The sequence below is a fragment of the Gallus gallus genome, chromosome 5, assembly GCF_016699485.2.
Source record: "Gallus gallus isolate bGalGal1 chromosome 5, bGalGal1.mat.broiler.GRCg7b, whole genome shotgun sequence".
In the NCBI taxonomy this organism is placed as follows: Eukaryota; Metazoa; Chordata; class Aves; order Galliformes; family Phasianidae; genus Gallus; species Gallus gallus.
The window spans coordinates 7,208,037-7,233,556 of record NC_052536.1 but is presented as its reverse complement, the minus strand read 5'-3'; the positions used below and the strand labels follow the sequence as shown (position 1 = coordinate 7,233,556).

The following is a 25,520-nucleotide window of genomic DNA, read 5'->3' as shown; positions in this document are numbered from 1 at the left end:
GTTAAGGCAGACAGTGCAACAGATTTCTGATTTTAGGAAATACCCAGTGTTCACTTTTACATTTAAAGTCATCTCCAACCACTCTGAAAGGAGCAAAAAAGCAACTTACAAACCTCCTCCAAATACTTAATCTCACTCACAGGTCATCCAAACCCATTAAAATAATGGAAATTTTATTTGCATGAAAAACTTGTTTACAATCAATAAATGAAGAATGAACCGTTTGCATTTTCCTATTTCATGACACTTATGAAAAATTTAGTAAATAAATACTTGTGAACATAGTAAGGTAAGGCAAAATTTAAGATAAAGCCCCTATCCGTTGTTCACAACTTTTGAACATGGCTCACGCTGCAAACAAGTGAAAAAATTCACTGAGGAACTTCAACAAGGTGTTACATGGGTAATTGAATCACGTCCTCAATCCAAAAACCCAGTGGTAAGTAGTTCTGTGCTCAACCGTCTGCAATAACTTTAGAAGGGTCGATCTATTCAGAGCAAAACTATTTATAGTTAATACTTTTGATAGAAGCACTTTGTTAGTATTGTGCAATACGTTTATAAAAAATGGCTTGAAATTCCATTTATCAACCATTTGTAAAGTGCTACTATCAATTCCAAATCCTGCATTCTAACCCCCGTGTAACAATACTGAACGCACACAGCCCCCGGCATCCTGTCGGTTTGGATGGGCTTAAGAGCAAGGACAGTCCAGCATACAAACAACCAACATCACAAACCTACCAGTAAACAAATACATGTATGTAACTGTAACCCCAGGATGTTTTATCTGTACCCTTTCAAAAACAACCAGAGACACCCCTTGGTCTTTCCAAAGGTCCGTACTGCAATATCCTAAACACCGTTACACAATGGAGAAAACTGGAATTGCAGTGTAGTATGAGTTGAGTACAGAGTCACTGTAATGGAGCATGCTTTTGTTTCGTAACAGTCTAGATCAAAGGGGCGGGTTCTGTCCCTCAGTATCCATCTCACTGTTACTGGGTGGAGGATGAATAGGCAGAATATCCAGCTCATCTACTTGGGGGGTAGGATGCATTACCACAAGCTGGTCCTGGGGTATATCTGCTGCCGCTGCTGCTAGGTTTGTGATAGATTTGCTTTTCACACACTGAAAGTCAACGTGCCGGCTCTTTCCTTCCTCCTTCTCCCATGACATCCGGATAAACGGCCTCTGGACATAGTTGTAAATGACCTCTGGCCTTCCACCTGGTCGCTTTTTCACTTTCTCTTTGTATGTAGGGTAACCTAAGAAACATCGGAGTACAGCAGAAGTTAACATTGCTTTCTGGTGAAAGAAAACCCCGAACTAAACAGTATGAGAAACATGTGGAAGCATAACGAAGATCAGCACTTGTTTACCATCAGCAGCCTGAATGGAAACACTCAGCTGCGCTGCTCTTAATGTTATCTAAGCAAGGGCAACAGAGACAGAGGCTGCACTACCCCACAAGCTGTAATCAAAAAGGCTGAGATGCTCCTGATGACGCAGATGTTTCCCCAAGACAACTCTCTGAGCTCTACAGGCAAAGCCAGTTGTTCCTTCTGTGAACACTGACCTGGGAAGCACGAAGTGAGACCTGAAAACGAGACCTCCAAACTAGAGAGCAGTGTCGCTCTGATCTGTGGTTCAAGTTCCCAAGCAGAATCCTAGCACTCCATCTCACATTCCTCCCAGCTCCCCCAGCTAAGAAAATACAGTTTTAGACCAATCCTCTCTGCCTCTGCTCTAAGCAGCAATTTTCATTACTAGAAAGTTGCACATTACTATGGGGTGCTAGTGTTAAGATTTAGTCAAATTGCTGCCCTTTGTCTAAAACAAATGCCAGCAAAAACAATCTGCTATTAGCCAGCATTACAGATGGAAACAGTTCTCGTTTAGCTTAACGGCATGTCAGTCGGGAGGCTCACGCTTTGTTCACTTGAACTTTTAAAGATCACAAGTGTTGGATGCATTTGCTTTTGGTTGGCAAATTACAAACGTAACCATGACAACTTGGTGTGTGAAGGCTGGAAATCAGCAAGTGACAAAAGGCTGTATTTTTAAATATTTGGGTCAACAATCAGAAAGAAAATGCAATACAGAGCAACCCAGTTGTTACATCCGTGATAAAAAAAATCCAAGCCAATTAACTGTACTTGTCTTTTGCAATGCCAGAGCTGAGATTTTCACCCATCGGCCTCCTCAAAGTACAAGATGCTAATTTCAGGTTAATATTTCCTTGCACTTCAGTGATTCATTGAATAAGTTTGCATTTCCTAAAAGAAAACATCTAGATACAACTTAGAGTTTTCATTTTGAGCCCAGAAAAAGACACCAGACCAAGAACAGAACATACAAAAGCTGTAAAAGGACTCTAGTACTTCAAATGAAGTACAGCAAGAACAGAGAAGACTCTGTGAAAACTGAAAGGGAACAGCATGAGATGCTAAGATGCTATAAACCATGTAAGCTACTCTGTAAACACTGCAGCAGCTATGTAAGTCTTGTGGAGCAGCCAAGAGCCTGTAATCAGGTTTTCCAGCTGAACCAGTTGTTTATTGGCTACCACTCCCCTCAGCCACGCTGTCACCTACCATCAGTGATTTCACCTTGCAGGGTAGGTGACTCAACCCTTGTATCTTCAACTATGATGATTGTAAAGCCTTACCTTCAATGCCCAATCGGATCTTCTTGAGTCCTCTTTCCTTCAAAACAGACTTGGCCACATCTCTATTTTCAATGTATTTGAAGAATCTATACAACTTCGTGCTGTAAATAACTGAAAGTACATTTCAATTAGGAAAAATTATATTCAGTGATTCATCTTCTAGTCCTACAAATAAGGTTTTATTATCTTTTTTCACTGTCCTGCTTTATACAACTGTTCATTACTTCAGAATGAGTGGGAAAGACCTAAAAGCTCCTCAAAATACACGAAACAGAAATCAGAAAAAAGTGGCAGAAGTCACTGTGAAACTGGTTGGTTGCATCTGGTTATTTTTCTTATCAGTTTAGTTTTTAATACACTTAGGGTTTTTTTTTTTTTTTTTTTTTTGCTGGATTTAGGAACATAGTAAGACAACTCACAAACCACACTAAATGCTCCCAATGCATCCTCAACAAAGAAAATTTCTTGGTTTATTTCCTGGTAAGATGTAATTCTTGCACATTCTAGGGAGGGTAGGCATCCTTCAACATCAGCATCCTCAAATCTCTTCTTAACAGTAGAAATTAGCTCATCATTTTAATTAGACTTGAATGTAACATGCTTGAATGAAGCAAAATAGTAAACAGAACTGACAAAGCTTAAGTTTTCTGTGAAGCACTTGGATGTTATAAAGGCTTCACTAAGAGTGCTTGCATATACATAAGTTAGATGAGCACATTTATTACTACAGAGCGGCTAGGTGGAAAGAATGAAAATAAACTTACTTTGGGAATATTCCTCTCCCATCTGAGGAGGGTACTCTTCATCCCAGTCAACAACATCATCATCTGTCAGCACAACGATGTGGCACTCCCGCTCACCACTTTGGGCACTGGCGACCATTAAGGGGAGAATCATTTCTTCGAGGTAAAACTCAAATTGTTTGCGAGCACCATCATTTGACAATTCATGCATGAGAGCACCTGGAACGTTTTAAAAAGCATTGACACATTTAAAGTTTGGTTAAGAAATGAGGGCAGGAGCAAGAAACACAGAATTCTGTTCGCTTTGCATTATTTACTGCAGACAGCTGTAAAGACACTTAGTTCATTAGTTTGAATATGATCAGAACTTTTTCAGATTTCTACCACAAGCCATATCAGGAGTTGTAACTGGTAGCACTGTCCTGCAGATATTCACATTCCACTGGGTAGACAGTGGCGTGACTTCCAAGTGGACTTCCTTAATGTTTTTACTGCCCCTCAACATGAGATAGTTGTATGCAAGACTCCTCTTGGGTTTCCTAAAAGAAGCACTATTTAAGCCTGTTGTTGAAGGAGTAACACATGCAACCCACTTTTCATAAGCGGTAGCTTAAAACCAAAGCCTCTGAAAATCCTCAAAGCATCAGCTGTGAAATCCTTCTGCTAAGGACAGAGTGCACGCAATGTGACTCAGCAGGCAACACACCGTGAAGCTGTGACACTGCTGGTGAAGGCACAGGTGCCCTGTACATATCTTACAACTGCACAGCCACCACAAGATCACAGCAACCAGAGACATGGCCAGGTCATCTGAAGTGTTGGCCAAAGCTTTGGCTGTGTTCAGGGAAGACAAGCTGGACATACGCTACACACAAAACCACGATGCACCACCAGCAAAACTACTGCTTTTGCTAGCAATACAGCTTAGTTTTCATGGGCAGGGAGTTGAATAACTCATATTCCCTCCCTTCTACAAGATACCACTTAATGCTAGCGTATCCCTACTGCAGATAAATCTGTACAGTTTAACTATTACACACTTCCAATCAGGGCACTAAAACATTTGAGCATCACATATTTCAATATCTAAAACATGATTTTTCACAAGTTCCATATCCATCACCTTTGGAGCCCTACTTTAAGGAAGAAAAAAGATGGATTTTGTTCATATAGCATCTGACACATTTCTTACTCCAATAAAGAAAAATCTGCAATTAACCCGTCAGATATTTGCTTAAGTTAGCCTGTACAATTTATTTTAATAAAGTCCATACTTACTGAGATCCCTGCATTTAATAGTACTATACTCAAAAGAGATACAGAGATAGTCACATGCTTCTCTCAATTCAGGAATAGATATCCCATCAGGACAGCGTATCACTCCAGTCTTGTAGTAATCCTGAAGTAATACAGTAAACAGAAAAATACAGTGCACTTAAACGTTTGTGGACAGATACACTGCCGCCTCAAAAATGAAATTATTTTTCCACAATAAACCCTTCTAAAACATACAAGAGCGCAATATGCATCAAAAAAAGTATCAATGTTATTAGCCTTGAATTCATCAAGTTTCTGAGATGGCTGCTTTCAGAGCAGCAAGCTCTGGTGAGGACCATCTTCTAAGCAACAACTATTAATACCGATCATTTTGTTGTATATATACTGCCTTTTACATATTCCTAACTCAGCTTTTGATATTCCACTTTCACTGACAAAGCAGTTTAACAGTTTTAGTTCTTGTGTAAGAAGATATTTCCTTCTCAGACTGAAGACTGCTCATCTCCCATTACCTGCAGTAAGTTAACTTCAAGTACTGGTTGTGTTTTCCCTCATTTCAGCACAAGAAGGGCTGAATATATCTAAACTAGGTCAACTAGATGCATAGGAGGTGAACAGATTTGTGGCGGGCAGTATTTTTTTTTTGTTGGTTTCATGTATTCTCCTTGGCTGTTGCACACATGTCTAGAAAACCCGGGGGGGTTTCATATCAAGATTCAACCCCCCAGAGAACAATACCAAAACCTAATCCGCTATTTATTCCATTCACTAAGTCAAAATATCTAGTTAAGGTTAAATCAAGAACTTAACATTTCTTAATACTTACAGCACTTGTCCTAACAATGCTTTTAGTACTTCTTCCTCCATAAGTACTCACCAGAATTGCACGAAACACAGTGGACCCAATTCCTTCCGCAACTTCATACTCTCCTTTTTCATTGGGACGTGTGAAGTTATGTTCTCTGCCTGATCCAAACATCCTGATCAAAAATAAGAAATTTAGTTAGACCCCCTTACTAAGGTGTTGGGTTTTTTTGTGAACCTTAAAGGTAAAAATGTCAAAAATGGTACTCAAATGATTTGATGTGCATTTTCTGACCGCTTTTCAAGCCAAAAAGTATTTAAGAAAATGGAAGTCTAACAGCTTAAAGGCTTGAGGCCAAGAAGCCACTCTCTTACCTCCTAGTGCATTCTAGTTAAGCGGTCCTGCCCAGTGACCCGTGAGCTGACACTGGGGAAAATGGTTTTATAAATAGCTTGCATTTTAGAACAGTATTTCCATATTTTTATTAACCTACTTTTGAATTAGCGGAAGATAAAACAGGCTTGTGCCTTGAACCAATCCCTGAGGGAGAATAACTCAGCAACACACAAAAAAATCCACTGCATTAGCCAATACCATTTCCTTTGAGGCTGACATGAAAAAGGAGACAGTTTCACCACATAACCTCATTCTGACACATTACCAGTTTGTGACATTTCTGTTTATTAATGCATACCTTTATTGTAAATATACAAAAACCTTATGTCAATTCTTTAATTTACTTCATATTATTTGTAGTTACTTTCTTTACCATTCACACAAAATAGTTTTTCTGGCTCTTTGTAACTCTGCCCTTGACTTCTCACAAAACAGGGAACCAAGGTACTATTTATCCCTCACAGTGCGTATTTAAAGCATGAAATTGTTTCATCACACATTTACCTATGCCTTGGCAAATAGCTTCATATATACATATTAAACATTACGTGATTAGGGGTTGAAAAAAGTCCCATTTTAATAGAAAAACAGTCGGTATCGAAGCAATTGAAGTATAGAATTCTTTCCCATCTCCTAAACATGCTGAATATGTTACTTATTATAGTTTCCGCAGCAAGTATTACACACAAGTAACATGGACTTTCATTCAACCACTGTCCATTTGCAACATCAGTTCTCTTTGCTGAGAGACTAACATGTTACACTGGTAATGCCCATTTGACGTTACCCTGTTCTAAAGCATCCTAGAAGATAAATTGAGCTTGAATGCTGTCTGGACAGGTCCATTATCAAAAAAAACACCATCACCAAAAACACCTACAAGTTTTCCTTCATGCTGTTTTGAAAAACATCATCTATGCTCAGAAGTGCTTTATGAAGCAATTAGGTTAAAAAACAGAAGATAGCATAAGGCAGACTGAATACAGAAGTGATGCCCAGCAAGAAGGAAATTTCATATGCTCCATATGAAGTGTTAATTTAGTTGCAAACTCCTGTCTCTATGTAACAGATATCCATTGTCATCTCTGCCAAATAGGGAACTCTTTCACTAAAAGAGCTTTACAAATTGATAATATCAAGTGATAACATCAAGCATTAGCAGATCAAATGTAGCAATGAGATCAATAGCTTTTTAAACAGTTCTTTTTTATCTTCAAAAATAGTTTGAATTACTAAAAAAATTACAAAAAAGAATTACTCTCTTCTATAGGTAGGGGACTAAGGAAATAAAAAGATACAAACCTGCCCAACATTGTGTTTGGTTGTGCAGTGAAGATAGAAGGATCTACAACAAATCTGGTGTTGTCCACTATAAGTGTTACCCGTTCAGAAGTTCTTACGTTCCGAGCTCCCTCTTTCCCATTTTCATACACAAACACCATTTCTCCACCAGCCTTGCAGCTTCCGTCTGAACTTGACTGGCTACTGTTCCTGCTGCTGTTCCCCATGCTAACACTGGAACCATTAGGGGAAGTCTTCTGAGGACGAGGGCTGCTTGGTCGAGATGAACTGTGATCCTTTTCTCGATCTTAAGAGAGCAAGAGGCGGAGAGAGAAGAAAAACAACACAAACTTTTAGTCTTACGTGAGTTCTACGCTGCTTATGTGTTTTCAGAAACACAGTATGGCAAACTGATAGACTCGTTCAACAAAAGCTATTCTAGTTAAAGAAACATTCAAAAGTAACTTCTTTCTATATACGAACCCAAAGCTTCTACTGTCTGGCCACCATAGAATGGTTTGGGTTGGAAGAAACCCTTCTAAGTCCTGCTCTCAATCAATTCATCATCCTTACTGTTCTGACATCATACACTGCCCCAACCCAGGTGCACAATCTTTTAACTCTGAAATGCTAAAGATCTGAACACACCAGAATGGTACTGTCTTGTTGGCGAAGTAACATTCCTGATGCATGGAGTGAGCTGAGACTCTGCTCTTTCATGGGATGAGTCACGAGATCTGTCACTTGATCTGCGTCTGTCCCTTGATCTCTCATGTCCACCACTTGCACCATGGAGGCTCATTTTTGTACAGTCTACTCCTTTAGCAATACGAGATGAGGTGCTGGAAACAGAAGAGAAATGTTCAACATTTCAAAATGTCAGCAACATTATACATTCAAATTTCAAAGACATCAAAACACATACATGGAGCACAAACTGAAAATTAATATTCTCCACACCCATTTTCTTTCTTTGCTTTACTCATGTCTACATTCACAAATGTAATCAATGATTTGGAACACTAAGTTGACAGCAAGAATTATCTGGTTATTGCTGCATCATCTACAAAGAGACGCTGCTTGATCAGTTGGAGACTGCCTGGCAAATCACACTCACAGAAATCCCTTCCAGAACAAGTCAGTCGAGCACAGCTGAGTATTTTATTTGGATACTTAGATTAAACGTTATAATTGAACAAAGAAGTCAAAAGGCAGGGCTTATTTTTTTCCAATAAAACCAGGGTTGGAAAACATTTATCAGAGTACAGGCTTTTAGTACTGACTTAGCCACGAGTTTACTTCTGTGCTTCCTTTTTCACATTGTCAGTTACTCTCAGAAGGAACAACAGAGTAAGAGACCATAACTGAAGTAACACACTTATGAAGCGTACTATCAAACCTAAGACTCTTAGCACTGTCAGTAACGAGGACATTTGTTCCAAACTAGCAAATTTTAATTAACAGTTTAAGATTTTTTTTTTAGACTGTGGTTAAGTTACACTTCCTAAATGAAAGATACTGATTCTGTTTTGCAATTAGTTATTAAAGCTATCAACAAAGCCTCTCAGTTTCAACCTTCAGAAATTGCCTAAAAAATAGCAACGTACAGAAGTCTTTGCTGAATTCCAATGAAAATACTTCTGCCTTTCATTTGTATTCTTTAAAATGATTTGATATCAGCAGAGAACAGACATCTGTGTCCTTGCACCCCACCAGAATTCTTAAATTAGTTCCTTTGCTATTTGTCATTTAAGCACAGGCATGACAACACTCCTTGTTTATAAAAAAAAGGCTCAACTGTGGAACTTTCACAAAGCCCCAGGCACGAAGTAACTGAGACAGAAGTGTGGACAGCTACAGGATCTGACAAAGATGGGTCACCATTTCCCACAGGAGCCTCAATGCCCCATTTGCTTGCAGCCTGTGAATCACATGGCTTACCAAGAGACCTGAAATATCACTGCTAGCAAAGCTGTAGAATTCAAGAACAAGAAGAGGTAAGAATCAGGACCTAGCTAAGAAGGGCACGACAACTTTAAAAAGCACAAGCTGTAGAAGCAAGTAGAGCAGAACATCCTCTTAAGTTACTTAAAAGTCATGACCAACTCCCCCCCCCCCCCAGGTTTCCCCACAAGACTAGACCAAGAAGTAAGCATCTAACATGACATGTTTCAGCTTCAGGTATCTGTGACTGATAAGAACGTAAATTAGAGCAAAAAGATATGATAAATCTTTGGTAGTTTACATTAGTGCTAAAATTGGCCTCGAAAGGGTATTAGTACAAAACAAAGAAATATGTCCTTTGGCTTCCCCCATGCCATTTGAAGGGAAGAGCTTGTATCCAACAAAGAAGGAGTTTGGTGCAGAGAGAATCTACTGCAATACTGTTTCCTGCCAAGCTTAAAATATGCTGCAATAAGACATGCATCTTGAAGTTGTGAAGTCAGCCAAAGGTCTACTGAACGAGGCAAAACAACTGCAAGCCTTGCTCACGGCTGGAAAAGCTCAGAATTAGGGGCTAAGAATTAAGATGATTGAAATATGTCCATTAAAATAAAACAGCACTTTCCAAGGGGCCTTCAGTGCTATTTTGACTGGGTAAAGATGTATGGCATTCCAGCACAGCTAATGCATCTCCTTACTCGTTTTGCTACTCTAATAGAAGAAAGGTAATTCTGTACCATAAAAGTGAAATAGGCAAAAGTTCCCAGGGGTGAGAAGGGCAAACCTCACTTTCAAAGGCATCAACAATTTAAGAAAACTTTACACTTTTTCTTCCCCATATACTAGCGTATATGAAATACAACCACATAAGCAGGTATGAAATGATTGCAAAACATCAGAAACAGTCAATTTGTAGCCCACAGTTAAAATGTAACCCGAAACCGAGGAAGTCTGTTTATCCATGAGAACTGATTAGTAACATACAGCTGAACTTCCCTAGAAATGGTCACAGCCTTCCTGCCCCTGAAGCGTGATGCGCAGATAGCAACCAACTGCCCACACAAACGTGCACGTAGCAGTCCTGTGACAAAGTACCTCTGCAAATCCTGATAAAGCCACATGTGATCAACCTCTGTTAACAAAGCATTTTGATCCTAGCCCTGATAATGCTTTTAGCCACGCTGCAAGAAATCAGAGTTGTGCATGTACCACATGATACGGTATCAGAACACGACTGCCCATTTCTGAACAGCCAAAGTGCTCTAGTTTTCTTTACTAAGGGAAATATAAGAGAAAATGAAACTGAACCTCTGTGAGGATATGTGAATCTGTTGTGCATTTTGGCAGTGCAGGCACAAATTACCCTTTAACAGGAAAGGCAATTAAAAATGTGTTTCTTAATCCAGCAAACTATCTTAAGCCGCATTACTCTCAAAGCGGTGATTCAGAGTTCACATAGCAGTGGGATGAGCCCTGGTTAATAATCTCTCTCAGGAGAAAAACAGGTGTTACAGGAAGCAACCCTGAGTCAACCAGAGCTCCATGAGGGAGGGCTGGAGGTTTGGCCACACACCCACGCTCCCTCTGGGGCTGCCTTCCAGTACCCGAAGGGGCCCACAGGAAAGCTGGGGAGGGACTTATAGTAAGGGCGTGCAGTGACAGGACATGGGGAAATGGCTTTAAACTGGAAGAGGGTAGGTTTAGACTAGATATTAGAAAGAAATTCTTTACTGTGAGGGTGGTGAGACACTGGAACAGGTTGCCCAATGTGGCTGTGGATGTCCCCTCCCTGGAAGCATTCAAGGCCAGGCTGCACAGGCCTGTGAGCAACCTGGTCTCGTGGGAGGTGTCCCTGCCTATAGCAGAGGGGTAGGAACTAGATGATCTTAAAGGTCCCTTCCAACTCAAACTATTCTATGGTTCCATAAGACAGCACCATTTCATCATGGATCTTCCCTCATCTTATTAACAGCCATTTAAGCACCAGTTTTAAAACTCAGTGCTGCTGAATCGCAACACAGAGAAGAAATTCAATGTATTTCTTTGAACTATTGAAGATGTACCCGACAGAAGTCTGCAGTTCTCTTGCTCCACAGCATGTACACGTAGATAAACACTACCAGTGAGATACAGCGTTCAGATTTAAACTCCTTTGTTTTGCTTATTGTAGAGCGAAGAACATAAAGAAAGGGACTTGCAGAGCTGTGTCATTGTATCAGGTGTTTTATCACCCTGAATAGGGAGCTACCAACAAAAAGGAAGGACAACCTATGACGTTTTTTACTACTAAGAGGCTGTAGAAGAAGTTGCAAATGTTCAACAAAGTACAAAGACATCAAGACTACTAAATATACTTTTTTCCCCCCTAATAAAAGATCTGTAATATAATTTTCTTCCTCTCACAACAAAGCCACTGGGGACAGCTGGCAGTTTCCACTGGGAAATGCAAAAAACTCTGCATCTCAGCAGCAACTCAAAGCCCGTTGAGTTATTTAATTTCATTCATTATTAAGTTAGACCAAAACACTTGCTGTCTCTCCATAGCTTTAAAATAATGATTTTCAAGCTGCTAACTGAGACTGGCCAGTGCGTTTTGCAGATGAAGACCTAACCTTTGCTGGAAATTGGAGGTAACAAACCTGTCCTCGATAAGGCAGACAAACCAAACGAATGCTCAAGCAGAGAGCTCTCCATTGTGCCACTGCAGCTACCACCCTGATGAAAGAGGGAAGGACAAAAGCAGCCGTACTTGAAAGAACTGTTAGCAAGCACTGTGGTTCACAGACACATTAGGCAGCCCAGATACAACACCAGTACTTCCCAAAAGCAGTGAGACACTGATAATTAAAATTGCCAGGAAGCCACTGGTCTTATGCAGCACCTGGCTGTCACACTATATTAATTTGTAATGTCAGCCTACAACAGTGAAGGGTGTTCTGGGCAGTGCATTATTTCAAGCCTCCAAGTCATTATAGTTTCAAATCTCTTTTTCTCTAAAAGGAAATATTTGCAATTCCCAACTTTCCACCTATTTCCCAGATGATTAACATCTGCACACTGCATCTTGGAAGCTGTGGCACAACAGAGGAACAAAAGCAGCATCTAAGCAAAATGTTATTCCTAGATGCTTGATAACATAACAGCGCTTAATTTAAAACTAAGCTGGAAAAAACCCATCATGTAGACTTCCCACAGCTAGCTCACAGAAGTTTACCAAGAGAAGGTTGATGCTGCCTTGCTTTGTCAATCACCTTCAAAGAAGGCAGCCCTATGAATAATGGTGTACTCATCACTGAAATTCAATATACTGCTTTTCCTGGCTCGAAAGGAACCCTGGGACAGTAGCACTGCACCCATTCAAGAACCTCTGATAAGTAAATGAGTTTGTTTTCCTATTAGTCACAGATAAAGACAGCTCTGCCTTTATAACAGAGAAGAGGCATTTTCTTCAAATGCAGCTATCTCACAAAGAAAACCAAATAAGCTCAAGGCTTTAAGGAAGCCTTTTTAATGTGGAGTAAAGGAGGGAAGTACCATCAAAATGGCACTCTTGTCATACCAGTATGCTTAGTATTTCTGCAGTAAAGGAAGAGCTTTCTTTAAAAAAAGTGAATGCCCTTCAATTTAATGATGCATCAGAGTCAGTGGTGGAAGAGGAGCTTCCATTTGTCTTTATACATAACAACATATTGATATGAATATATTACTAATGACTAGAAGTCGTCATTAAACTGAATTAATTTCACTGCCAAAATAATTAGCATGTATTTCAATACAAAAAGTGTCCGTGCATCCTACTGAACACTGCCAATAAACACAATTTGTAAAACAGGCTCTCGTCTACAGAATTATGGTGGTAAACTAATACAAAAGCCAAAGAAAACAGCCACGAAAAAGCCATAAATGTAAATGTAAAGGATGCAGCAATGGATTATTTGTCAAGATCTTACCCCTATTTTTCATCCTTTATCTTCTATAAGATAAATCTTCTAGGCCTATATGAACTAACTCCTCTTAGCATAAGAACTTAGATCCAGTCCTTTCCCAGGATGATTCACATAATCAACACTTGTAGAACACAGATAAAGAGCTTTCTATATACAGTAAGTACCAGCAATACTTCTGCTAGGCTTGAGATGAAATCAAATCCATTCTGTTCCTATCACTAGGACTTACACAATGCTTATGCCCCCGTCCCTCCCCCTAAGCCTGTTCTTTGTCAGCAGACATGTAAATTGACCAGTACACACAAAGGACAGTACTCTCCCTTTTACTCGTTCTGCTCCTGAGCATTACCCACAGATTATTCCTTTTAACACATACATACCTTCCTCTTGTGTCTATCAGGGAGGAAACACAAAAGCACGGAAATAATTTGGGAATCAGAGCACAAAGGAATTCTGTTCCTTCCAAGAAGACAGCCCTGAAAGCCAGATCAGCATCCTTTGGCATTACTTGTTAAGTTCAGCATATTTGGCATTTCCATCCTCTCTTCAGTAGTTCAGCGCAGCACGAGCGAGCCTTACTTTTTCCTCCATCATCTTCCCCTCAAGGATAAGAGATCGTAGCTCCACCGTCCATTCAGAGACGCACCCCCCTCTAGCTATTAATTCAGCTCAATTCCTCGCAGTCACTGACTCAGCCATGCGTAGTGCGATCCTGACGTCTGACCTCGCCGCCTCCTGCCAGCCCAACTCATACTCGCCGTCCCGCATCCCCGGGGCGGCCATTGGGCAATGCGAGTGACAGGCAGCGCGAGGAGCGCGCGAGCGGAGAGCTGCTGGCTGCCGTGCCAAGCACCATCTGCGAAGCTATTTCTGGTCCTGCCAGCTCGTCGGCTTGCAGCACACAAACACACATCTCAAAAGGTTACTGCTAACTTTTTTTGCTTGTCACATAGCTCAGTCGTGTTCATCATCGTCCACAAGGCACAAATTCATGCGGTTTCAAGGGCATTTGGTTTCTTCCTGTCAAGTCTGCCTGGATTAATGTTTGAAATGAATTCACCTTTCACTGAGCTCACAAGCAGGTATGGCAATAACCTCCTGAGAACAAGATAGCGTGCTCCCCATGTTTTAAACTGAAAACATCCCTTTTCTGGCAAGTTTATGGTGGGAAATACCTATTATGCTTTTTCAGCATAGGATCACTGCTAGAAAAAGGAAGTCAGTAAGAAGAAACAAGATCCGTGATTAGAAAGGCAGGCAGCAGCACTCTCAGCAGAAGAGACCGTTCTTCTCATGAGGCAGGAAAAAATTCCTGTTTGCACCGTTTCAGTCCCCCAAGCCAGTGAATCTTCTGTTCTCAGCATCTCCTGAGGGTTCATGCAATGACCTTCCAGAAGCAGAAGAGCCACTGCAGTCTTCTAAGTCATTTCTTCTCACCAAAATAATTCATGGAAGACATGGCTATAAGTAGCCAGATAGAAAGCTTACCGGAAAAGTCTCAGGCATTTTTCCTCCCTCCAGCAATAGAGTCAACAAGCAGCAAGTAAAAGTGCAAATGTGCATTGGTTCTTTCAGCACTGGTTCTCTATACGTGGTCTTTCCATCAGAGCAGAACTAGCATGTTTTTCTCTTTATTTCAGCTCAGCTAGAAAGAACATACCACATGTTAGGATTCTCCTCCAAAGGATACCACATCCTAGGATTCTCCTCCAAAGCTGCTCAGCAGGACAGGACACACAACCATCAAGACCCTGCAAAAGTAAGGTCTGGCAGCCATGCATAATGGGGCTCCGCCACCAAGAAGAAAGCCCTTGGGCAGAATTCTCTACTCAAACTGGGGAGTGCTATAGGACCTTCCCCCTGTTCAACACCACAAGGGGAACAACATTTCCAGGTCCAAAATTCTTAAATATTCTTCAGCAAGCCCCATCAACCACCAACAATATATTTCTTAATAATTCCGTTCCATTTCATGAAGAAAACAATTAAAAATCCAATGTGTTCATTTGCCAAAGGGATTTTTCAAGCAGCAAGGAATTAACCTTCACATAGCTATACAGCCATACCTCATGACTTCTGTCGAACTACTCAAATATGTCATCAAAGTACAAGACGACAGGTTGCCTTTGTTCACATGCCAGCAATTCCTCCTCCATTTTCAAAAAGGGACTTTTTAAATATCCAAGTTGAAGAAACCCAGAAGCACAGTATTCTTCCTTGGGACTGGAAAGCATGTCTATCTATTAAAAATTGTCTTCCGAAGTTCAAAGGAATCGCATTCGAACACTTAATGAACCTGTATGAAGCCTGCAGCATCCTACAAAACGTTCAGTGGCAGAAATCATATTTATAAGAACAGAAAAAAAGCATCTGTCCTGCAGCAGAACACCTTATACATTCTGATACCACAGCAGGGATGGCAAAAAGAAACTTCTGAAGATGCTTCACGTACTTACAAGATGCTGAGGTAAGTTGCACGTTCATTTAGAACTCATGAATACATCCTTCTCCAGCATGCAAAAATAAAATTAGCCACAAGAATTTTCAGCCTTCAGCATTTGCACAGTAAATAATCATTTCTGGAAAAATTTTCAAAGAAGTTCAATATTTTTAAAGGTTCCAGAGGTTCAAATGTCATGAAAACAAAGTCATGGCACAGCCATGTTTTGGTCATTCACGCAGTAGAGCAGACAGGATTTCAAATCTAAGAGTACTTAAACAGAGTGAACAAAGATGGAAATACCATTTGGTATTGACTAGAAGAGCAGCAAAGAGATTCAGGAAAAATCTTAAGAGGGAAGGAAGTTTCAGACACATTTTCCACCACTATTCTAGACGAAGTACTTAGTGCAACAGAATTAAAATGAAAGCCTTCCAACAGCAGCTAAAGCCCTTTGGAAGCTAAAAACTAACATGGGAAGCTAATAACCGATGAAAAAATTAATAGAAAATACAAACCGGCAATACCTATCAATAAAAATATTCATGACTCTTTGCTTGAACCTTAGCTGCTGTTCTGTCAACATTTGATTCCCGGAAGTTTTCTTCCATCTTACTTAGGTACTGGAATAAACACCAACTCAAAGATTTTCATAATAGCTTGGACAGACAAGACAGATAGCATCATTAGCTACACTCAGCTTTAACACCACATAATTTCGTCCCATCAGGATCCTTTGATTTTTTTCTAGGGATCACTTGCATTGTTTCTTGTTTTCTGCTACATTGCCCACCTCAGAACAAGTAAGAAAGAGGACAGAAAACATCACAACTTCCCAGACGTTCCAAAAATCCCATCTGATTCTCAGTCTAGAAAAGGACGCGTGAAGCTGTGTGACTGTTAAATGTGAGCACCCCACAGTGGGTTTTGCACAAGTCCTTGGCATCAAGCAGATGGCACCGTGAAAGAAGCAGGGTTCCACCACTCTCCTGGCTGCCACATAAACTAAGCCTTACACACAGGATGATGGCTCACACTCCTGGATTGTTTTCAACAAATCCAAACAATTATTTAAGCTATTCTAAGAATGTCAAGGCTGGTGGATTAAACACCACAGAACATCAAGAAGCGACAAGCTAAATATCTATCTTTATATTTCTTCCTCATCAAGATTCATTATAAAGCTTCTATTTCATTATTACAGTTTTAAAACCTGGAGTATTTTTTTCTTATGACAACAAGGCATGTTTTGAAAGTGCAAAGCAAATAAGACTGCAGTAGTCAAGCCTTTTAATGAAGCCATTTTTGTCCAGTTCCACCCTTAAGATTTGTCTTCAAAGGCATTTTTCTCACACTGCATTTTTCACAGACTTATTTCTCTTGAGAAAGAGCATCCATTAAGTCACAAATTATAGTAGTGTGTCTACATTCAGCCACACAAAATCAGATTATTTAGTTTAGACTTTTAAATAAAGTACACTATTTTCTAGTAACTTGATTCGATGAAGGAATCAAGGATCTCAAAGCAACAAGGCAACAGAATATTTCTCCTTAATTTATTCCTTACGCTGTTATGACCTCAGACTATTACTTGGTTTCTGATTCACAAAGCTTTCCAAAAAGAGTCTACATTATTCAGATAAAAAATGATGTTACTTTAAATACTATCCCCCTACCCCATGTACTAAAAGCTTCCATAAAATGCTGGCTGTTCAGCATTTTGCTGGGAACACCTACTATGTTTTGCCAGAACCATGTCTAACTCAGCGGCAGTTATTTCATAGGCATGCCTTTTGAGGGGTGAACCTTGAATTCAGACTAAATGAAGTGATCAAGTCTTTATCAAAGCACAGGCTGTAGACTTCAAGTGAACTCCTGTCTGCATTAACCCTTTTGATCATGTGATGTTGCTACAGATTTACATCCATTTAACTGCCCATCGAAAAAGATCCCTACAATTAAATCCTGCCCATTCCTTACAGTACCAAGACTGACAATGACACAGTTTATGCAGTCTACAAAAGTAGCCTCTCTTTTGTTCCTAAATGTTAACTTCGCATTTAGTAATATTAAAAATGTATGGTTGACTGCTCCCAGTTTATCAGACTGCTCAGATCATGTGCTGTTAACGAGTCCTTTTCATTATTTACTACTCCCTCCATCATTAGCCATCTGCACCAATATCAGTTTTAGGTTGCACTGCATATCACCAGTCATGGGAGGCAGCGCAGGATCACAGATGAGCCCCACAAACTAGACTCAGCAATGAATCATCCATTTGCAATTACAGTGACACTGATAGCAAACAGTCCTCCATAGTCCTTCACATACAATACCCTCTAATAACCATATTGTTCGTTTGCCAATACTGCACTACATTTTGACCCTAAATAAGAAGCACAGATCAACCACTTACCACTTACTAACTTTAACAAAAATAGCAGCTGTACAAAGCAGCATTTCATAGGCCCATACTGACCAGAAGCAGGAGCTCTGCATTAACCATTCCATTATTCACTGTAAAGTAACATCTCAAACAAGCCTATAATTACATGGGTCTCCCTAGGAGCCTTTTAATTACCAAAGCATTCTTTTTTTCCTGCCCTCTCAGATGTCTCAATTATCCAACATTTAATGACGGGACAATAACCAACAATATTAATTGCTTGCAGAATGCTTCAGGCAACACCGCAGTCGTTTATCTGAATCTATATAATAAGAACATGAATTAAGTTGCTGTTATTGAATGTCCTCCTTAGCTCTTTTCCTAAAATCCTTAAAGTGGGAAAGCTTAAAAAAAAAAAATCAGCAGTTTTAGCTAGCTAACAGATGTTTGCAGTTATATTTAGCACTTCTAAATGGCAAAAGTACTTCAAAGATGCACTTTTTTTTTTTTTTTAAAGGCTTATATATATTTCCAGCACCGTGTTTCTTCACATACATTTGCTGGGTACCTAATAGCTTGGCTTAGATCATTTTTGGAATGCTTGATGCTGGAAAAACACTAATTAACTTCATTATGTCTTCAAAAGCCACTTAGAAAACATTCTTGCAGTTGGAGAAGCAGAGGCAAGCAAGGTCTGACAAACAGCTTTATAAAAAGAATGCTACAACGTGTGACACTTGCATGCAAGCAAATATTAATCATCACCATGACGGAGTTGCAAGTATTTTAAGTATGCTGCTTAACAGAGTACCCAACTCAAAAGCGATGAACAGGAAGTAAATCCCAGTAAGCATCCCAGATATTTGGCCACTCGACCAGTATCTTGATATACACAAAAGGCATTCAGTTTAATGAGACAAAGATCCCGCATACCACAAAGCAAATGCAAACACAGACAGGGGAAGCTGGCAAATCAGTTACGTTAGGAAGCACCTTTTAAAATAGTTAAGTAGCATTTCCTTTGAAAAGAACCATGAGATTTATGACGGGACTTGCCACAACCAGATACAGCAGCCTTTAGAACGGGCTTCCAACGCAGTTTTGAGATGCAAGAGATTGTATGCAGCACCTACCTTGAATGTTTACAAAGCTTACGAGGTCTATTATGCAATTTCCGATCCCAATTCTCTGGATCACTGGAGTTACTGTCATAAGGATGAGGCCGTCCTGCCATTCCACTGCAAGCTTCCTCACACTACCGCTCTCAAAAGCACACATGCAGCACTCACAACCTACATTAAGAGAGCAGTGTTTACCTTTTAAAAAATGCCACATAGGAAAATAAAAGAAGACAATGCACATTTTAGTGTGTTAGTTTTCATTTTTAAAAATAGAAACCACAGAACGTAGGATATTCTCAAGCATGACTTCAACATTACACAGCAATAATCTTCTACACATTTTGCTGATACCTGCACTAAAAAAAAAGATTTTGCTGCAAGTAATACAGTTCTGTAAGTTTTGGCAGACAGCTTCAATTTTGCCACACTGAATTCCACTGTGTCCAAACAGAAAAGTCAATGGCTATAAAACATGAGGCAAACGTATCATAGCTTTCTTCCAAATGGATGAAGTTAATTCCAAAGAAGATCCCAATGTGGAAAGGAGATCAACAGTTTTACAATTTGAGTGGTTGCCCAAAAGGAGAACATAATTACCATCAACAGTTTTATCTGAGCCTTTACTCCAAAAGGGGATTAACAGCAATTCCTAGAAATGTTCAATCCTGTCCAGTTTCACTGAATTTTTCAGAAAAGAAAAAAATGTCATGGCAAAGTAGAAATCATTATAACCCTACCTTTGCTTTGACTGAGATCCAATACTGTCAAATACCCATTAAACTTCACTCATAGACAAATTAACTCCATGACTGTCAGTCAAGACAGCCAATCCTAAATATCTGGTGTTAAAGCCATACCTAAAAGTGGCACTTCTGTCAATACAGTTGTGTATAGTAATCTGCTTACAAAAGTGGTGAAGCAGCCAGAAGTAAACAGCTGATGGCTCTACAGCATCTGGAAAAATCCAGGAACAGATTGATATGATTGCCACATTTCTCTCAAGTCTTAGGTTAAATATTTTAGAAACATAATATATTCTCCCACCCCTGTATTTAGTATATTTCCATTACACTCTATGCAACTCAATCCTTTTTGGAAGCAAGTCCCAAAGGAACTGGGGCTTTTCCTGTAAAACACTGTAGCTTCTCAGATAAAGACATTTTAGTCATGAAAAGAGGAAAGCTCTCAGCTAGATTTAGACCCCAAATTTTTTTTATCGCAGGAGTATAGCAGGAAAAAAGTTTCTTAAAAATATTAGTTGCATAGTAGGTTTTTTTGTTTTCCAAATTTAGTCCTACCAAAGAAAATAGATTTTATACCATTTCCCAGGCTGAAATATTTTTTTCACAGCTAAAATAAGTAAACAGATTATGCATAGTATGCCCTGTAAATCCCTTATGTTCTCCTATGAGCAAAATTTAGATACTTGCTTAACCTTTTGACTTCAGCTCCATTGCCTTGCAAAGCACCAGGCAGCTGCTTAAAGACTTACAATGTTAAATCTCCAACACAGGGCTGTTTCTTTTCCTGTTACAGTTTCTAAAATCCAATGCACTTTGATAAAAAAAAAAAACTAAGAAGATCACGTGTCCGTATGAAGTCAGGAAAGGAAAAAAAGCATTTCATTAAGAATTACAGCAGGCACTCAACTTTCTCATGCAAAAAGTCCCAACAAGCGTTAACTGCGTATTATCTGGAAATTCAGGTTACCAAAGCTTTACCATAGCACAGTCACTGTGTGATGACATAACATTAATGTAGATGGTTATAGCATTTGCACTCATTATCAAGCGTGCTTAGACATTTAAAGAAGTCTACAGCCTACTTCAGAGTGGAAGGAGCATTATTAAGGAGCTAAGGGAAAGGAAGCTTGGTTTACCAAACCAGTATTGAGTTCCCTCAGCAGCCATCACTCAGAGCTCAGGTGCAGCAGGTACCACTCTCCAGCGCAAGTAACACAAAAGTAAAGACACATTTTATCCTGGATTGAAACAAATTGTGTTCATTAGACTGAATCACTCCAGCAAGACACTTTTTTTCCCCTCCCCCTCCAATGTGCTACTCTTGGGAGCAACGAAGCTCAGAACAAAAAGCAAAGAGCATTCTCCGAAGGGAACCACCCAATTACCTGCCTGCAGTCACACTGTCTGCCTGTCAAGCCAACAACACCCAGGTGCCGAGGAGGGCAGCCACCTGCCCAGGCTCTCCCACTGTCAAGCACCCTGAGAGAGACTCACCAGCACCTTGCTTCCATGCATCTATCCCATCTACAGTCAAAAGGACCACATCAGGTGCCTTTTCTGGAGCAGTGAATTTGTCTTCCAGCAGCAAGGTCTCATTCATTTTAATGAAGTAAGAATCAGCCTGTGAATTGAGCTTTGGCATTGGAAAGATAAGTAAACAGGCTGTTATTAAGAGAACTGCAGCTGCAAGGACATGCTACAGCCACTTGAAGTTCTTTCATGCTGGCTGCCTTCTCTACATCTTTCATGTAATGAAAGTGACAAGAGTCAACATGAGGGCAGTTTCACATGCATACGGATAAAAAGGATGCTTTAAGGAGCATCAGTTCCTCAACCTGCTTTGCTATGCAGCACCACACTTAAGCCACTACAAACAATAGGTGACACGGGCAGAAAGGACCAAACTGGACTGCCCTTCCTGAACAACTCTATTTTCCTTTTCCTGCTTTATGTGAAAAACCACTGCAAACAACAACTTCTGCTGCAGTCCCTACTCAACAGGAGCTACAAATAATACTTCTCTAAGATATATTCTGCTATAACGCAGCCAATTTTTTTCTTGATCATTATTGATAGCACTTTTGAGCTGATCACAAACAAACGCGTTTATCAATTTTATTTCAAATTTTGCAAGTACACAAAGCCATAAATAAGAGCAAAGCATAACGTTACTAAATTAGTTCATAGAATTAATATAGCATTTTCTAATTGAAAATTCACTTCAATTCTGCAAATTCGGGAACAAAAATGCTTCAACTGTGGTTCAAATGATTTTTTTTCTGTTTGGAGAGGAGGGGGAACGTTTCACATTGACAGCAATATATGTGGTTTTTACTAAAGCAAATGCTTTTAGCAGAACATTCGGCTGTAATACAAAAAGTGCTGGAGGACACTGCCCCGAATACCACCCAGTGCCTTTCATGAAATCAAGCAGCTTCACCTGACACACTGCCGCTGATGAAAAGGCACCAAGAGCTATTCTAATAAGCAGTTCTGTAGGTACAAATAAGGATTTCTTACCCAATGCAGGAAAATTAGCACAGGGAGAAATGCTGAAAAGAAAGTGCTTCCATAAGTCAGGAAGCAGACTTTGATTTACAAAGCTTTCAGCACAGGTTTAGAATTGCTACAATCAACTTGAAGTTACAGTCATGACTAATTTAAGGAATTTAGAGGCTATGGAGACAGTAAAATTTCAAAGACAGCCACATTATATTTACTGAGGATACTTGGAAGGTTACAAAACTCCGGAGTACAACTAAAGAGGATGATTAAAACAGCCCTAAAGTTTTGAAGCGGAAGCCCAAGAAGTCATCATCTGTCCCAAAAGTGTAACAAAGAAACCTGACTGCTCCAGCTGGGAATACAGAATACAACATTAAAATAACTAATACAACACCTCAGCAGACTCACAGCTATTGAGATTTAAACATCAGTCAGAAGGTTTTCATCAAGTGAGACAGGTTTCAGCAGCTCATGAGCTGTAACCAGGCCTCCTCAGCTAATTACTCTGTAAGGCTGAATGAGGTTAATCAGAAGGATCCAGCAGATAAGTCACCAAACCTGGCATCAGTTGAGAGAGGGCAACTCAAAACTTGAGATCCTTCAGACTTTCAGTATGAAGTGATGGTGCTGTTCACCCCCTCTAGTCAAAGTACCAACAAACACTAGCTAACAGGTAAGATTTACTGGAAATGCCAGCACAGTGATATTACATTCATCCTCAGAACTGCAGTTCAAAGCACGCTTGCAAACACCATCTATCATGGAAATCCATACCTGCCCAGTCAGTTTCTTGCAAACCACTGCAGACAGCAGACACAACTCAGACACATACAGTAGTTTTATAAATCGTCCTCCCAGAAACATCAAACTTACAAGCTCAGAAACTTCCTTTGCAGAACAGCACTGACATTCAGCCAGTAGGTCAAGCTTCTTTTAATGAGTAAGAAGAGCAAACAAAAAACCCAAATCAATAAAAACAGTCACACGAAGCTGATGCTTCCATTTCTATAGCACCATGAGTAACACATACTCAGTGACTATCATGCAGGCTTTAACTTTATAGTTACACTTCCTTCAAGAATTATAAAATACACCTATCTGATACCATGAGCCTACAAAGCAGAAGGAAGGCGATTTTTCCCCCTTCTGTATTTCAGATTCAGTCAGTAAAGTCAGCCTAGGTTTATCTGTAAAATATACATACATACACACACGTAATATTATATACATAATGCTGAGAGGATCAAGCAACTTTTACACAAAAGTAGCACCCTAGCCAGCACTGCAGGACCAGAAGCAGCAGAACCTAACTTTGTGTGGCTACAATCCCCCCATCCCCTGTGGCTCACCAGCATAAAAGCTACATACGCTTACTGATAAGGAACAGTACTAGGCCAAGATTTAAGCAATGCTACTAGTGAAAGCTGTATTGAAAAATGTCGGCTCATAATGAAAATTTAATGTTTTTGTACACATACAGGAGGCCCTGTTCTCAAGCATGCAGTCAAAGAAAGCATACAAATTAGAACCAGGTGACAGAAAAACCAACAGTGATGACATCTGTGACTAACGTAATAAGCAGCGTCATCCACACATGAACCATTTAACCATTTTCAAATACCAGCATGCCTAAAAAGGAAAAATGAGCTTCAATGGGTGATAGGAGAGCTGCTTTGGACCGCTGCCCTCCTGGCACTAAAATCTGGGTGAAAGAACAAACGCTACATGTTGAAAAATTTGTCAGAAGAACAGTCTCAAACAGCATCATAGGTAGATGTCAGTGATGATCACAGACAGGACATCATAGAATACAACGAGTTTTTGAGACAGAAATGGGACAAAGCTAGATGTAATTTTAGAAGATTTGGAAGATTTATGTATCTGAGCAGAAAAAAACAATCTCTGTGATGCTTTACAAGAAAGACACCTAGTTGAAGACAAATCCATAACGGCAGACTGGCAGAACAAATACAGTGGAATGGTTTTCCTTAATTAAAGAGAAATAGTCAAAACGCACCCAGCTCGATTTGGCTGCACTTGTTTTCAAGCTATATGAATGAGTTCAACTTAACCTCCACAAGATGATGCAGCAGCAGGTTTTTAGTTCAGAGAAGAAGAAAATGAGCGTGAAACGTCAGGGTAAGAACTGTGACTAGCGTGAGGATGGTAATTTGTGTTGTATTTCTGGGCCATTTAATCCAACAACAGATTGAAGAGAGAAAAGGAGGGTGCTCTGGGGAAAGGCTGAAGCAAGCGATAAGCGCTACTTAAATAAATTACTCAAGATGATTCACAAAGAAAGAGGTGAACAAAAATAAGAACAAAAGGCGACAGTCAAGAGGTTACAGAGAAGCATGAAGCATGTCGTTGGACCTGTGAAAGCCAGCCAACAGGTAGGGACACCAAGAGCAAACACTCATCCATGGCTGCAGACTGCAGGCAGGCAGCTGGAGGAAACAGCCCTGGGAAAGGCCTGAGATGGAGCTGGATCCAGATTCTGAAAGAAAAGAGCTCTGGAGTGACACGTGCGATGAGATCAGGGAGAGAAAAGAACACGATGTAGAGGCAAGAGCGAGGAACAAAAGCGACTTCAAGGGAAAAACATGCAACGATGGGCAAAACTGTGACACACTGCTGTGCAATGATGGCTCGATCGCAAAAAGAGACATCTTTCTGTAAACAAAACGCGGTTACACGGGGAAGAAAGTTTCAAAGAGGTATTTACCTCACAAAACCATTCGAACGGAGAGGGCTTTGCTCAGAGCGCTCAGAGGTAAACGCAGGTGCACGGCAGCCCCGCGCCACACGCCGTTTGGGCACAGCCCTCACAGCAGCTGCAGGTCTTACCGGTAAACGTCACACGACCGAACCGAGCGACGCGCGGAGCGCTCAGCCCAAGGCGCGGAGCACAGCCGTTCCCACGCACCGCCCTGACGGAGCCGCTGCGCTCCCAGCGCCCCTACGGACCCACGCACCGCTCCGGTCCCGGCCCGGCCGTGTCGCGGGCGCAGCCCAGGCGCCCCGGCTCAGAGACGCGCGCCGCCACCGCCCGCGCCCTCCGACCGCAAGGAGAGAGCCGACAGCCCCGCACGCAGCCCTCCCCCGGGGCCGGCTCCGCGCGGTCCTGCCACCACTCACCCGCACGGCGCCGCGACTCGGCCTCCGCCCGCCGCTACTACCGCCGGCCGCTCAGCTCGGGCCCGGCAAGCACGTCCTCTCGCGAGAGCTGCAGCAACGCACAGAGGAAGAGTCGGGGGCG

At 40.7% G+C, this 25,520-nt stretch overlaps 1 protein-coding gene across 8 annotated transcripts; it reads right to left on the bottom strand.

Moving 5' to 3' along the window:
• Positions 1–156: 156 nt before the first annotated feature.
• Positions 157–25,463, bottom strand: BTBD10 (BTB domain containing 10). Of its 8 annotated transcripts, XM_046941598.1 has the most exons (10): positions 25,400–25,463; positions 19,871–19,967; positions 19,026–19,184; positions 7,824–8,017; positions 7,197–7,482; positions 5,571–5,673; positions 4,694–4,814; positions 3,437–3,634; positions 2,673–2,783; positions 157–1,269 (listed from the first exon to the last, which is right to left on the bottom strand). In XM_046941598.1, the coding sequence occupies exons 3-10, from the start codon at positions 19,124–19,126 to the stop codon at positions 959–961; spliced, it is 1,425 nt and encodes a 474-aa protein (XP_046797554.1). In that variant the 5' UTR covers positions 19,127–19,184; positions 19,871–19,967; positions 25,400–25,463; the 3' UTR covers positions 157–958. The 8 variants fall into 8 exon arrangements, with proteins under 8 accessions (XP_046797554.1, XP_046797555.1, XP_015141850.1 ...); XM_046941599.1 differs by lacking the exon at positions 19,871–19,967 and having other exon boundaries at positions 24,987–25,463; XM_015286364.4 differs by lacking the exon at positions 19,871–19,967.
• Between the last annotated feature and the right edge of the window lie 57 nt (positions 25,464–25,520).

Excerpts from the sequence above, each read along its gene's own strand:
- BTBD10 (NM_001199575.2), bottom strand. The coding sequence starts at position 13,571 with ATGCCAAAGGATGCTGATCTGGCTTTCAGGGCTGTCTTCTTGGAAGGA. Across the intron at positions 8,018-13,446 it reads CTGATAGACACAAGAGGAAG|CACCTCATCTCGTATTGCTA; the intron begins GTATGTATGTGT and ends TTCTGTTTCCAG. Across the intron at positions 2,784-3,436 it reads GGGAGAGGAATATTCCCAAA|TTATTTACAGCACGAAGTTG; the intron begins GTAAGTTTATTT and ends ATGTACTTTCAG.